A 16,358-nucleotide genomic window follows, 5' to 3' on the forward strand; every position below is an offset into this window, starting at 1 on the left:
AAATACATAGCTGTATTAGATGACAGTGATAGAAGGAATTTGGTTGTAAGGGAAATTAATTGATCTATTCATTGTCTCGCCGGACTGTTTTGAGTGTGTGGTAGGATGCATGTCATTTGTGTATGTGTGTGAGAGAGAGGGAGAGAGAGAAGAGAGAGAGGTGTATACCACTATTGTATGGATGGTGGGCATTCTGTATGTTTACATGGCAGCATTGGGGATTTCAGCACCATGGAGAGCAAAACACTCGCATTGCAGTGGAACTCCTAGGCCTGTATTCACAAACCTTATGAGAGAGAGAGGTATCAATTACAGTGTTACCTGGGTTACCTCTCTATATGCACACACACAATGGATCATAGCTACTTATTCTTACTCATGGTTTATTTTCCCGACACACCCAGTTCATGTCTCTGTCCTCTTATGGCAGATATGACACATCTCTCTCTCACCCCCCCCCCCCAACCCTAATTGTGACCATAAACCTAACCCCTAAGCCTAAAATAGCCCTTCTCCTTATGGGGACCGGCAAAATGTTCCCACTTGTCAGAATTGTCCTTGTTTTACTATCCTTGTGAGGACATCTGGTCCCCACAAGGATAGTAAAACCAAATCACACACACACGCAATTGCCGTTGACACAGTAATGTACACTTGCTGTCTGTGAAAGCTAACGCTTTACTACTGTCTGCTGTATTCAGTATCCAACGGAATTTGCCATGTGTTTGTGTATTTGTTGAGTCAGCGCATTGGGATCCAGCATCAGAATATTTTTTTACACATTATTATTCAGGATACATCATTCCCAGACATACTGTAGCCCATAACAAGGTTATTGTACTTGCAATAGTAGTCTCACTTAGTTTATCAATATAATGGTCAACTTATTTCTGAATCTATTCCTTATTCGTGGATATACATGACTGTAAAACCAGTAAGAATCAGAGTAAAACCAATCCACGTAGGTATCATTAAATGTAAATGGTAGTGATTTTCTGTGTTCTGTGCGCCTCTCTTTGTCTTTCCTGCCTCACCACAATGAGGCTGTAGTGTAGACTTCCAGTAGTGTGTTGCCTGCAGGGGGCCCAATGGAAGAGAGCCATTCACACTCATACACACTCACTGGTATGTGCACACCACACACACCACACACACCTACACACATGCACATGCACTGCGCACACATGCACACAGACAAATAGGTTTCAAGGGTCTACACAGAGAATTTTGCAAACTCCTAACGCATGCACATACACTCTCACACTCATGAACACACGTATGCACGCACACACAGACACTCATGTTTTATATAAATCTTTCAGGCATTGCCCTAAATCAGCGGAATAACTGCAATATACATGCACACACCTACCTGATCCTGCTAGTCTCTACAACTATCAAGTAAACAGAAACCACCACCATTCACAAGAGAAAGTGGGCCCCAAAATACCTGAAACTACTTTTTCCTGCAATCTAGAGCCAAAGATATGTATAAGTTTCTGCATAGTTATCTAAGCATACCTCTTCACCTGTTCAATTGTAATTTTAACTAAGAATGATGCACATTTATTCTTTAGAACTTTTATGCCTTAGGAGTTTAGTACAAATGCCACACTGGTATATAGTATCATAACCCAAGAATTAAAGCAAGTTTAGTATTCTCTAAAGTTTAGCAACCTTTCCAGCAGGCATGCCAGCTAAGATAGTCAGACAAGATACTTTAACTTAATTCATAGCCTGAAATGGCTTGGTAGCTAGTTATGAGATAGGTTCCAAATCTACCAATCTAGCTAGATAAAGCCAACTTCATAAAATTGCTAGATGGCTAGTATTACATTAATCATTACATTATATTATAATTTATTCATAAAGTAGGAATCAATAGGCTACATAGATTGACCAAATTCATTTTAAAACGTACCTCCTGCGACTCCTGCCCATCACCGGCAGCTAAAATAAAATCCAAAACTGTGTGTGTGTGTCACTCTACACTCTCTCTCTTCTCCACTGACGATACTGTTTGCACTCACTAGAGTAGCTAACATTCTGTCTAGCATATCTTTGCTCCTTGGTGCACCTTGGAAGGAAACACTTACTAGGAAGAATAAGACAGGGTGGTACCCTTTGCCTGGTCCAGTTAGTGAGCCCCCTCTTGCAAATTACCGCTGGAAAAACATGGGCTTAAAACGCTTCAAATGTTTAGTAGTTCATTTAACATCTGACAAATTAAAAAACAGGGGGAAAAAACAGGGGGAAGATGCCTGTCTAGTTTTTTTATCCCCAATTTCGTGATATCCAATTGGTAGTTACAGTCTTGTCCCATCGCTGCAATTCCCGTAGCGAAGCTTGAGAGCCATGCGTCCTCCGAAACACGACTCTGCCAAGCCACACTGCTTCTTGACACACTACTCTCTTAACCCGGAAGCCAGCCACACCAATGTGTCGGAGGAAACACAGTACGCATGTCGATGTGTCAGTGTGCATGTGCCCTGCCCGCCACAGGAGTCACTATAGCGTGATGGGACAAGGACATCCCGGCCAGCCAAACCCTCCCCTAACTCGGATGACGCTGGGCCAATTGTTTGTCGCCTCATACGTCTCCCGGTCTCGGCCGGCTGCGACACAGCCCTGGATCGAACCTGGATCTGTAGTGCCTCAAGCACTGCACCACTCGGGATGCCGTCTCTGTCTACTCTGATAACTGTTGGAAACCAAAGACCTGTGGGTGCTCGTGTGTGTGTGTGTGTGTGTGTGTGTGTACATGCGTGTTTGTATACATGCGTGTTTGTGTACATGCGTGTTTGTGTATGAGCATATGCCGTGTTTGTGTATACGTGTGTGTGTGTGTGTGTAGTGTACTTGCGTGTGTCAAAATCAAAACCAACTTAGCTCTTAACCTAAGCAGCATACAAACCAAGGTACTAACCAAAGGGCCAAAACAGGCCTCTTTGAAAAGTTAAACAAGACTTGATCCTAAGTGTTTTGTAGTGAGGCTGCATGCAGTCTATTTGAGTACTCCCCCACCTGTCCCCAATCTTAACTTAAACATATGGTAGCAAACAAGGCCCTCGGGCACTTCCTATTGGCTGCTCTCCTTGTTGACATTGCTTCTCTCCTTTAAAGCCAGTAGCCAACACATTTGACAATACCACACATAGACTGGTTTCTCAGACTCAGAGTAAATCTACTTTGTATTTGTATTTATTATGGATCCCCATTAGCAGCTGCCAAGGCAGCAGCTACTCTTCCTGGGGTCCAAACACATTAAGGCACTTACATATAAAACAAAAGATAAAATAGGACATCATATAACATTATTACACCACTACATATCTACAATACAAAATGTACAATACCACCATAAAACAATATCACAATGTACATGTGTGTAGAGTGTGTGTGTCTGTACCTTTGTGTGTGTCTCTTCACAATCCCCACTGTTCCATAAGGTGTATTTTTACCTGTTTTTTAAAATCTGATTCTACTGCTTGCATCAGTTACGTGATGTGGAACAGAGTTCCATATAGTCATGGCTGTTCTGAGCCAATTGTAATTTTCCTAAGTCCCTCTTTGTGGCACATGACGACACTACTGAACAGTAGTCCAGGTGCGATAAAACTAGGGCCTGTAGGACCTGCCTTGTTGAAAGTGTTGTTAAGAAGGCAGAGCAGCGCTTTATTATGGACAGACTTCTCCCCTCTTAGCTACTGTTGTATCAGTATGTTTTGACCATGACAGTTTACAATCCAGGGTTACTCCAAGCAGTTTAGTCACCTCAACTTTCTCAATTTCCACACTTAAACCATTTAGTTGTGATTTAGGGTGTAGTGAATGATTTGTCCCAAATGCAATGTTTTTAGTTTTGGAAATATTTAGGACTAACTTATTCCTTGCCACCCATTCTGAAACTAACTGCATCTCTTTGCTAAGTGTTGCAGTAATTTCAGTTGCTGTAGTAGCTGACATGTATAGTGTTGAGTCATCTGTCGACATAAACATTCTGTCTTGACTCAAAGCCAGTGGCATGTCATTAGTAAAGATTGAAAAAAGTAAGGGTCTAAACAGCTACCCTGGGGAATTCCTGATTCTACCTGGATTATGTTGGCAAGGCTTCCATTAAAGAACACCCTCTGTGTTCTGTTAGACAAGTAACTCTTTATCCACAATATTGCAGGGGGTGTAAAGCCATAACACATACGTTTTTCCAGCAGCAGACTATGATTGATAAAGTCAAAAGTCGCACTGAAGTCTAACAAAACAGCACCCACAATCTTTTTATCATCAATTTCTCTCAGCCAATCATTAGTCATTTGTGTAAGTGCTGTGCTTGTTGAATGTCCTTCCCTATAAGCGTGCTGAAAGTCTGTTGTCAACTTTTTTACTGTAAAATAGCATTGTATCTGGTCAAACCTTTTTTTCCAGAAGTTTACTTAGGGTTGGTAACAGGCTGATTGGTCGGCTATTTGAGCCAGTAAAGGGGGCTTTACTATTCTTGGGTAGCGGAATGACTTTTGCTTCCCTCCAGGCCTGAGGGCACACACTTTCTAGTAGGCTTAAATTGAAGATATGCGTAACAGTTGTATGTGGTGGAAGAAGGTGAGGACCAATGCGCAGCGTGGTAAGTGCTCATATTCTTTAATAGAACTCAGAACACTAAAATACAAAACCAACAAGAGAACGAAATGAAACCGAAACAGTTCTGTCTGGTACAGATACGAAACAGAAAATAATCACCCACAAATCAAGGGTGAAAACAGGCTGCCTAAGTATGGTTCTCAATCAGGGACAACGATTGACAGCTGCCTCTGATTGAGAACCATACCAGGCCAAACACAGAAATACCAACTCATAGAAAAACAAACATAGACAACCCACCCAACTCACGCCCTGACCATACTAAAACAAAGACAAACTAAGGTCAGAATGTGACAATATGGCAAATAGGAGCGGCAATACTGTCCGCTATTATCCTCAGTAATTTTCCATCCAGGTTGTCAGACCCTGGTGGCTTGTCATTGTTGATAGACAACAATCATTTTTTCACCTCTTCCACACTCACTTTACGGAATTCAAAAGTACAATGCTTGTCTTTCAGAATTTGGTCAGACATAATTGGATGTGTAGTGTCAGTGTTTGTTGCTGGCATGTCATGCCTAAGTTTGCTAATCTTGCCAACAAATAAATCATTAAAGTATTTGGCAATATCAGTGGGTTTTGTGATGAATTAGCTTTTTTTCCCAAAATGTAATTTAAAGGTGCTCCAAAGCTTTTTACTATCATTCTTTATATTTTTATTTTATTATATATATATATATATATATATATATATATATATATATATATATATATATATATATATATATATATATATATATATATAAATATATATTTACATAGTATAGTTTCTTTGCCAATCGGTCGTGCTGCCAGGTTTATTTGGCATACCTTTCTCAACCATAAAATGTTTCAATTCCTCATCAATCTAAGGGGACATCACTTGCACAGTCTTCACATTTGGCTGCCTTAAAATAACATCTTAAATGGGATTCAATTAGATTTTTTCACTATCTATCTCAACAACCTACTCCACATTTTCAAAGTGAAAGACAAATTATAGAACATTTTCCAAATTTCTTAGAAATACAAAACGAGGATGTATTGATTGCATATGTCTTCACACCCCAGAATTAATCCTTGGTGGAAGCAATTTTGACAAAAACAATGGACATATGTTGCAAAGTTGGTAGAATATTGTTGAAAACAATTCACAGCTCTAATGGCCGCCAAAGGTGTTTCCACCAAGTATTAACTCTGGGGTGTGAAGACATCAAGACAGTATCTTTTGTTCTTCTAATTAATCTGGAAAATGTTCTATGACTTTCTTTCACTCTGGAAAAAAAGTAGGTTGTGTAGAACTGTAGGAAAAATAATTTAATCCCTTTTTAGATTAAATGTTTAGGCAGCAAAATATGCAGACTGTGCAAGGGGTGTGTAGACTTTCACTAGGCACTGAATATATATAAATATAAATATATATATATAAAAAATAGCAGCCCAAATCTGCTCTTGGTCAACCCTATTTGGCCTGTTAGTGGAATATCAGATAATTCTGATTTTTGGCATCTGAAAAAGATGCAATTATACAATGTTATCATTCAAGGCAGTACTATGCAATAACTGAGATATAAGGGACCAGTTGCTAGCATGGACTCTTCATAAAGACTGGGTCACTCTGAACTCTGCACCTCCCTTTGTGTAATGGTGGTGCAGGTGCTCGCTAGTCTCTCTCAGATCAGGGGTCTTAAATCAATGTGTGGCTGCTCACTAGGAAGCATAGACACAAGCATCCTCTCACTCTCTTCTGGTAGTTAGCTGTGTGCTCAGACTGTGACAGGCCCGTAGGCCATGGCCAGATGGCAGCACAGTTGCAATGCCAGGGGGGTAAGTGAGGAGGTTAGCTGGCATGGCATAGCATGGCAGTGGGTAAGGAAGTGGCCTGTTGAAGGGCACATTGTTAGTCCTCCGAGTGAAGAGGGTGAGGGGGGTGGGAGGAATGGATTTGAACAGAGCTGACCTGAGAAGACCCTGAATCCCAAATCAACCCCTAGCCCCTACCCCCTATACACTTGGATAGATATGAGACGATTCGATAGGTGAAAGCGATATGGCAACAAGTCCACCTGGCCTATCAGAGGGCATGATGGAGCAATTGACATGTAAATATCTAGACAAAGCCATATCCTGAGCTTTGAATTGATTTCTGAAGGTTGGTGGATCCATTCCTTTTCACTATGTGGGATTTGAGACATGTCACTCTACAAGCCATGTGTACTGTATATGGTGTGTGTGACCTACATCAACTGTGATATTGCACCATGAAGTGTCCTTCAACAATGCCCTTGAAACACGCTCATAAGGCATATGTTTGGCCTACTTATGTCATTGCACCTATGAACAGCCCACCTTTCAACTCTTCCTTAGGACAACAGCCTTTTAGTTACAATCGTGTCTGTCATGCATTCTGTCAGTCATGCATTCTGTCAGTCATGCATAATGTCAGTCATGCATAATGTCAGTCATGTTTTATGTCAGTTTACTTTTGTCATTAGAGAGACAGCTGGAAATGAATTGCAATTATTTGTTAGAGCTGGCAGTATCTCACTCAGTGTAACGTATTACTGAGATGGAGGCAAGCTAAGGGAAAGGCAAGCTAAGTAGCACCAAATACAGAGCAGGGTCTTGTTCATTAACGCACACAACATAACACATTTTATTAATGATCTGCATTGGAAAACCAGCATTTATTATTGGACAAGTCTAACTAGTCCCTCCTTGTTTCAATCTGTTTTCTTCCGTTTGGTAGGAACATGACCCTGGTCTTTAAGTGTGTGAACAGTGAGGGAGTTCATCTTGGCCAGTCAGCAGGGCACAATTGTTGTGACTATAATCACACAATTTGAAGAACTCTTAGTTACCACAGCTTCCACACTAACAGGGTATGCATTACAACATATTAAGATGCAAACGAAGTTGTATGGTTTTTTTTCATAGTTTTATTGTGACCGTACAACAGTAACCTCACAACACTGTCAATCATGCTTGAAAATATACATTTTGCTCTATATCTGAGCGTCACACATATCTCTGTTGATTGTGCACTTTGCCGTGATTCAAAGAGACACTGGAGTCATAGGAAAACAGAGTGTATTGACATCGGATGTGCAGCAGTGATACCATATATTATTTTAGGAGGGTTAGATGTAGCTCAAATCTTTTTCATGTTGAATTTTGAATCTGTCCTGTCATATGTACATGAGTGGCAAACCATAATGGCAGTTAAAATTACATTTGCTTTGTTCTCTTTACTTTCACAGTAAAATACTAGCTGTGGAGCTATACAGAGCAGGTTTTCTCTGTAAAAATATTCCGGTTTTGAATTCACTGACAGCATGGTTAAACGGGGTGGGGTCCCCCTTGAGATGCAGTACCACTGTATTTCTGAGTTTAGTACACTAGGATTCTTTATTGAATCCTCATTATTATTACGTAACATTGCAATGAATATGGATTTCTCCTATATTCTTCATATTTAAAACATCCTTCTTAAAGTTTATAGTAGGCTAGCACATGTGAAAATTAGAATACTGTATGCAGAGTCTACTATGAAAATCATTGGACTCTCATGAACACTTCTTATGCTGCAATCATAAAATCTCCCTTTTTCCACACACAATGTATTTAGCCTAAATGTGATAGGTTGGGTATGTCTTCCAGACTTTTAGCACTTGTAGGCTAAACACTCGCAACAGCTGGAAGACTAATACATACTGTGGATTATGTACATTACTGCAAAGAAATGGGGTGCTGCCTAAACACGATACATGGATTTAATTCATCCAAATGTACATTAGCATATTCATTGAAATTGTATTGTTCACCACATGTGGTACAGCCCATTCATGATGGAAATTTTACATACTTTTATAACATATCCCCATCCGGTGAAGAAACAAATTCTGAGCTTTCTCCAAATTCAATGTTATCTGTTACTCCATTTTTTAAACAGGTTTCCCTCTATGGAAAATGTAGAAATACTTGATATACATTATGAATTACTGGGCTTTGATTGGCTACTGGAGATTCTCCTTCCGTATGGCAACAGCCTAGAATCCCCCCTCAACTCTCCTCTCCTCACATCCCCCCTCCCCTTTTCTACTCACTGACCTCCTCCATGCTGCTTACCCCCTTCCCTGCATGCAGTTGGGCTGCTCTGCCTCCAAGGAGGCTCCTCTCCACCGACTGTCTGCAGCATCTGGATGTTGTCGCCATGGCAACAGCAATGCCCCCCCCCTCCTCCTTTCTACCTCCTCCTCCTCCTTTCTACCTCCTCCCCCCTTCTCTAATCTCGCTGTGCTCGTTGCCGCGCGTCTTCAGGCTTGACCTGGATTCCGTTGTGTGCTGGTTGACAGTTAGTCGGCCAGACGTGCGTGCCGGTCAACTGACTCGTTTTTCCATTATTTGGGGTCAAACTCCAGAGCCTGCTTCTCCCCCACATCCCATCCCATCCCATCCCATGCATTTGTAGAGAGAGAGAGAGAGAGAACGAGGCATGTTGCACACGGCATCGGGGTTCTGTCCACCCTCCCTCTCCTCCACTGTACTCCAACAACACTCAGTTCCTCAGTGAAGTGAGGTTTTCCCGTCCTTTTCCCCCTGATTTGTTGAAAGCCTCTGTAGCCTGTACTGACTACAGAAACCAAAATGTCTGCCTCCTGCCTGTTCCTGTTGTCGTGGGTTTAGTCACACTAATGTTTATCGCTTGGATTCTTTCTGGTCTATTTATTGTACATTTCCTATGTATGTACCCTGTTTCTTTGCAATTGAATATGAACACAACACATCAGTAAGACTATGTGTACATCAGTGCAGCTGTTGTGTGGGCCTGTGGCTTTGTGGCCAAAAGTAGGTTTAATTTGCATAATGAATAGGGTGAACATTGACACATGACATGATTTTCTTAATTGACTGCTAACTAATATCCATCCTCCCTGTCTGCTACACACCTCTCTGGTTGCAGTGGAGGTGATGGACCATCAGAGGGTGCTGCATACTGGCTGCCTGGTGTCGGGGGTCCACACCCCGCCCATCCGCCGCAACAGCAAGCTGGCCAGCCTGGGGCGCATCTTCAAACCCTGGAAGTGGAGGAAAAAGAAAAACGAGAAGCTGAAGCAGAGCGCCACAGGTGCGTGTGTGTGTGCGTGTGTGTGTGTGTGTGTGTGTGTGTGTGTGTGTGTGTGTGTGTGTGAGAGAGTGTGAGTGTGAGAGAGAGAGATGGAAACTACACAAACATGCACACATGCAGGCGTAGTAGATTAGGAGTAAAAGGACTTGAGCAATTCCCCAAATATTTAAAATGGCTTCCTCTATCTCAACTTACCATGACCCCAAATAGGACTCTCCATTTCTGTCAGATCAGGGGTCATGAAAGAAAGGACACAGGGTCTAAGCTACAACGTATGCACGAACAAAAATGGGTGGGTGTTTAGCACGAACGTCGAGCTTGAATCTCATCACGTATAACTTTAGTATTTTAGCTACCACTTCCCTAACCTTAACCCTTTTAGCTAACCTTAACCCTTAAACTTAACCCTAGCCCCTAGCCTAGCTAGCTAACGTTAGCCACCTCGCTAGAATTCGTAACAAATCATGCATTTTGCAAATTTGTAACACAGTGTACATGTTTTGCTAATTCGTAACATATAATACAAATTGTAATTAATCACATATCATATGAAATGGGTGGTGGCCATACACAAATTAATACTTACAGTATTTTTTTATTTATCCTTTATTTAACTAGGAAAGTCAGTTAAGAACAAATTCTTATTTACAATGATGCCCTCCCGGGGAACAGTGGGTTAACTGTCTTGTTCAGGAGCAGAACATATATTTTTTACCTTGTCAGCTCAGGGATTTGATCCAGCAATCTTTTGGTTACTGGCCCAACACTCTAACCACTAGGCTACCTAACATATTATCCTAATTGGAGTGTAAATTGATTTCCCCCCTCATCAATCTACAAACAATACCCCATAATGACAAAGCAAACACAGCTTTATAGAAATGTTAGCAAATTTATAAAAACTCAAATATTACATTTACATAAGTATTCAGACCCTTTACTCAGTACTTTGTTGAAGCACCTTTGGCAGCGATTACAGCATCGAGTCTTCATGGGTATGATGCTACAAGCTTGGCACACCTGTATTTGGGGAGTTTCTCCCATTGTTCTCTGCAGATCCTCTCAAGCTCTGTCAGGTTGGATGGGGAGCATTGCTGCACAGCTATTTTCAGGTCTTTCCAGAGATGTTTAATCGGGTTCAAGTCTGGGCTGTGGCTGGGCCTCTCAAGGACATTCAGAGACTTGTCCCAAAGCCACTCCTGCGTTGTCTTGGCTGTGTGATTAGGGTCGTTGTCCTGTTGGAAGGTGAACCTTTACCCCAGTCTGAGGTCCTGAGCGCTCTGGAACAGGTTTTCATCAAGGATCTCTCTGTACTTTGCTCCATTCATCTTGGCCTAAATCCCAGTCCCTGCCTCTGAAAACGTCCCCACAGCATGATGCTGCCACCACCATGCTTCACTGTAGGGATGGTGCCAGGTTTCCTCTAGACATGACGTTTGGTATTCAGGCCAAAGAGTTCAATCTTGGTTTCATTAGAGCAGATAATCTTGTTTCTCCTGGTCTGAGACTCCTTAAGATGACTTTTGGCAAACTCCAAGAGGGCTTTTATGTGCCTTTTACTGAGGAGTAGCCTCTGTCTGGCCACTCTACTATAAAGGCCTGATAGGTGGAGTGCTGCAGAGATGGTTGTCCTTCTGGAATGTTCTCCCATCACAGAGGAACTCTGGAGCTGTCAGAGTGACTATAAGGTTCTTGGTGACCTCCCTGACCAAGGCCCTTCTCCCCTGATTGTTCAGTTTGGCCGGGCGGTCCAGCTCTAGGAAGAGTCTTGATGGTTCCAAGCTTCTTCCATTTAAGAATTATGGAGGCCACTTTGTTCTTGGGGACCTTAAATGCTGCAGCAATGTTTTGGAACCCTTCCCCAGATCTGTGCCTTGACACAATCCTGTTTCGCAGCTCTACAGACAATTCCTTCAACCTCAAGGCTTGGTTTTTGCTTTGACGTGCACTGTCAACTGTGTGACCTTATATAGACAGGTGTGTGCTTATATAGACAGGTGTGTGTGAGGTCTGAATACTTTCAGAAGGCACTGTATGTAGGAAAGTTTTGTTTAAATCTAAAGGGGTGTGGTCAAAAAGTGATTGAAATCAAACCCAATATGAAAATAATGTAATGTAGTCATGCTATGGAGACCATGAGCGTGAAATAGAAGGTACAACTTTGTAGAATACTGCAGACTAAGCCCTGTATGTTGTCTCCCTGCAGATGTGGCATTGTCCAGTGGGTGCATCTCTCCCGAGCCCGGCTCCCCCTTGCAGGGCTCCTCAGACGGGACAGGCATGTTGGGGAGTTTTGGGGGGTCTCTCAGTGCCACTCTCACGGTCAGCAGTGTGGAGTACCTGGGCCCAGAGGAGGAACTCCCCCCGCCAGGTAGGACAGCCCAACAACCCTACAAAGAAAACTAAGACCCAATCCTAAATCCTATGGGTTATTATGCACTTATGGAGATCTGAGAGGATTTGATTGGTATATATGATGAAACTTCCACCCCATAGCCTGTCATAGGGCAAGGTGGAGCTACAGTCCTCAGTATTTTCACAGCGAAGCATTTTTTAAAAATTTGGGCTATATACTCCAGCATTCTGGATTTTGTACTCCTTTAGAAGAAGATTAATTATTTGACACAGGATAGGATAGCCGTGAAGTCTACCATCAACCGTATTGCTTTAGCCAGTGACACATTTCAGAGTAATCAAACTTACAGAGGGCCATGGAATTCGACTGAATCCTTCATGTGTATCTTTGATAATAGTTTATAGGCATGTCAAAGGGACTATATAGACTTTCAAAATATATCTTCTAACCACTATTTAATTTTTTCTTTATAATTGTAAACAATTATTAATACACTTTTGACAGTATTTACAATAAGAAAAACTCAAGATACATGATCTATGATATGGAGAGATCACCATTTTATTATTCATGTTCTTATACTGTACAAATTATTCAAAGTAGGTTACGTTTAGCCACATGATACTCACAAGAGCCACTAGGGGGCAACATAGATAATGTATAAACAACCAGAATGGTACTTATAATAGCATGGTTCATTCACTGACAACAACTATCTCACTGTAAATGGTGGCACCTGATTAAACTTTGATTTAACTCAATTAAACAAATGTCTTTCAGCGGCTGCGCCTCCAGAGGATTGTGAGCCAGAGGAGGAGAGCAGTCAGAAAACAGAAGAGGAGGGAGAAGAGGAGGCGCAGCCTATTGCCGATGCCTCCGACGAGGTCCAGGAGGGCATAGAGGAGACGGAGGAGAGACTAGAAGAGGAAATACCTCAAGGAACCACACCACCTCCAGTAGCGGCCAAACCGGTGATGCCACAGCTGAGCAGTGGCGAGGGTGAGTAGACGAGTGTAGTGAATCAGGGTAGGGGTCAATTCGAATCGAGCTCATTACGATTCCAATTTTTCCTCATTGAAAAGCACTGAGAAAAATTGATTGAAATGGAATTAACCCGGTTGGAGTATATAATTAGGAAGGGACCATCATGCCAAAACACATCGGCCTGCAAATACATACACATGTACTGCACTGCACACTCAGACAAGGATAGTGTGAACCCCACATATACAAGCACACAAACACCCCAAAACATGTGACGGAGACCATCCATGTACGGCCGACCAGGATTCAATCTCACATCACCAATGACACAAAACTATAAAAGCTAGTATGCTTCCTTCCTACCATTACCTTACCAATAGTTTTGTTTGGCTGAGGGTAATACTACTTTGTCATGGCATGATGGGTACTACTAGCACACACAGCTAACTAGCTGACATCTGCTACCTATACTGTACACAACACACCAAAGGATCACACATCTGTGCATGAAGAGGATGGACCACCCATACCACGAGAGTAAGAGTTTTTAAAATTCACATTGAGCATGCGATTATGGTAGTCAGATGTCAGATAGTCAGATGAATATAATAGTTCAAATAAAGCGTTTACATGCTTTGCAAGGAGGCCGATTTCCCTAATAATCCTGTTTACATGGATACATCTGAAATCAGGCTACCTGATGGCACTCTGATAAATGCAAAACATCGGCAATCAAAATAAACGTTCTAAAACATTGACCATGTTATTTCTGGGAAGCATGTTTGATTCTGAAAACGACTTCTAAGACCCATACATTCTGACGTTCATACGTTCTGAACTCGGCTCGCTCGGCTGGTGCTGGCCCATGCAAAGATCAAATACAGTAGATACCTGACCTTTGTCTTTCTTTGCCCCTCAGACCCATCCCCTGTGTCCTCACACTTGGCCAACTCTTTCCTGCCTAAGGAGCCCCCCAGGGCTCCCGAGAGCCTGGCCCCCATGGTGTCCCTGCGAGGGCCCCACTCCAACCCCTCAGGGTCTCCTCACCTCACCAATATTATGCACCCTCCAATGCCCCCTAGCTGTATCATGGAAGAACTACAACGAGCCTTTGCCTCAAAGGCGAATCGGCAAGAAAGGTGAGGGGCACAACCCATTCACAGCAAACAGCCATATTATCTCCCGGGCATTCATGTTGTCTCTAATGTTTGGTAAAACTTAAAGCCTGTGGGTAGAATTCTTTATAACTTGTTATAAGCATATATGAGCCTTTATAATGTCTTAAAATAAAGTGTATTATAATATGTTAGGTCTGTATCAACAGTTCCACTGACTCAAAATGGCTGGTATTTAGTCAGGCTCATTATGAGACGATGATAAGACATTATAAACACTGTCACACATGCGACTAGACATTCTCATATCTTACAATGCATTATAACTGAATCATAATGCATTATACTTACTGGTGTTGAGTAAAGCGTTATTTAATGTTCAACCCCACATCTAACCTCAACATCATTCCTTTCAGTGATGTTGCAGCCAATTAGCTTACTACCGCCATGTTGCATTTTCACTATCCCATAATTGAAGAACCCAGTGTTCACTCCTATGGTATCTTCACCACATGCTCACCCATCCATGTTAACTCATACCTGTTACCTTTCAAATTGACCCAATGCTACCTCCCATAAGACCTGCACTGCCTTGCTCACCCATCCATTAACCCCCCCTGTTCTGTTAACCCCCACGTTCCCTCCTCCCTCCCGTGTCCCCTCAGTGTGCATGGGCCTGCTGAGCCGTGCTCGCCCCCTTGGCGGCGATCTGACGGGCGGATCTCTCGCTCCTCCAGCTCGGAGAATCAGTCGGTGGCGGGTGGTGGCTTTGTCGACTGGCTCCACCAAGCGGAGAGGAAGATGGAGGCGGAGGAGAACAAGGAGAACGTGCGGCTGGACCAGTGCTTCTCCGACAGCTCGGGCCTCCCCCATGATCAGGACGACTGGAACGACTCTGTCATCTCCGGTGTGTCCATTCTTAAAGGAAAGATCGCATACAATGATATTCACCAAATGAACAACATAGATTAATGACATCCCCCTTGTTAAACCCAAGCAATATACAGTTGAAGTCGGAAGTTTACATACACCTTAGCCAAATACATTTAAACTCAGTTTTTCACAATTCCTGACATTTAATCCTAGTAACATTCCCTGTCTTAGGTCAGTTAGGATCACCACTTAATTTTAAGAATGTGAAATGTCAGAATAATAGTAGAGGGAATGATTTATTTCATCTTATATTTCTTTCATCACGTTCCCAGTGGGTCAGAAATGTACATACACTCAATTAGTAGCATTACCTTTAAATTGTTTAACTTGAATCAAATGTTTTGGGTAGCCTTCCACTAGCTTCCCACAATAAGTTGGGTGAATTTTGGCCCATTCCTCCTGACAGAGCTGGTGTAATTGAGTCAGGTTTTTAGGCCTCCTTGCTCACACACGCTTTTTCAGTTCTGCCCACAGATTTTCTATAGGATTGAGGTCAGGGCTTTGTGATGGCCACTCCAATAGCTTGACTTTGTTGTCCTTAAGCCATTTTGCCACAACTTTGGAAGTATGCTTGTGGTCATTGTCCATTTGGAAGACCCATTTGCGACCAAGCTTTAACTTCCTGACTGATGTCTTGAGATGTTGCTTCAATATATCCACGTAATTGTCCTCTCTCATGAAGCCATCTATTTCGTACACCAGTCCCTTCTGCAGCAAAGCACCCCCACAACATGATGTTGCCACCCCCATGCTTCACGGTTGGGATGGTGTTCTTCGGCTTGCAAGCCTCCCTCTTTTCCTCAAAACATAACGATGGTCATTATGGCCAAACAGTTCTACTTTTGTTTCATCAGACCAGAGGACATTTCTCCAAAAAGTACGATCTTTGTCCCCATGTGCAGTTGCAAACCGTAGTCTGGCTTTTTTGTGGCGGTTTTGGAGCAGTGGCTTCTTCCTTGCTGAGGCTTGCGGCCTTTCAGGTTATGTTGACATAGAACTCTATTTACTGTGGATATAGATACTTTTGTACCTGTTTCCTCCAGCATCTTCACAAGGTCCTTTGCTGTTGTTCTGGGATTGATTTGCACTTTTCGCACCAAACTACGTTCATCTCTAGGAGATAGAACGCGTCTCCTTCCTGAGTGGTATGACGGCTGCGTGGTCCCATGGTGTTTATACTTGCGTACTATTGTTTGTACAGATGAACGTGGTACCTTCAGGCGTTTGG

General features: G+C 42.5%; 1 protein-coding gene across 2 annotated transcripts in view; it reads left to right on the forward strand.

Annotated features, from left to right (window-relative positions):
• The window catches only part of phactr3a (phosphatase and actin regulator 3a), a 60,253-nt gene that overhangs the window by 12,650 nt on the left and 31,245 nt on the right, over window positions 1-16,358 (forward strand). The window contains exons 2-6 of one of the 2 annotated variants that reach the window (XM_021565619.3): window positions 9,578-9,742; window positions 11,949-12,113; window positions 12,879-13,097; window positions 14,002-14,221; window positions 14,863-15,104. In XM_021565619.3, the coding sequence (XP_021421294.3) occupies window positions 9,578-9,742; window positions 11,949-12,113; window positions 12,879-13,097; window positions 14,002-14,221; window positions 14,863-15,104 (1,011 nt within the window). The remainder of the gene's footprint in view (window positions 1-9,577; window positions 9,743-11,948; window positions 12,114-12,878; window positions 13,098-14,001; window positions 14,222-14,862; window positions 15,105-16,358) is intronic. The other variant, XM_021565620.3, reaches the window with a different exon arrangement.

The sequence above is a fragment of the Oncorhynchus mykiss genome, chromosome 16, assembly GCF_057628025.1.
Source record: "Oncorhynchus mykiss isolate SJ-2025 chromosome 16, ASM5762802v1, whole genome shotgun sequence".
NCBI classification, from domain to species: domain Eukaryota; kingdom Metazoa; phylum Chordata; class Actinopteri; order Salmoniformes; family Salmonidae; genus Oncorhynchus; species Oncorhynchus mykiss.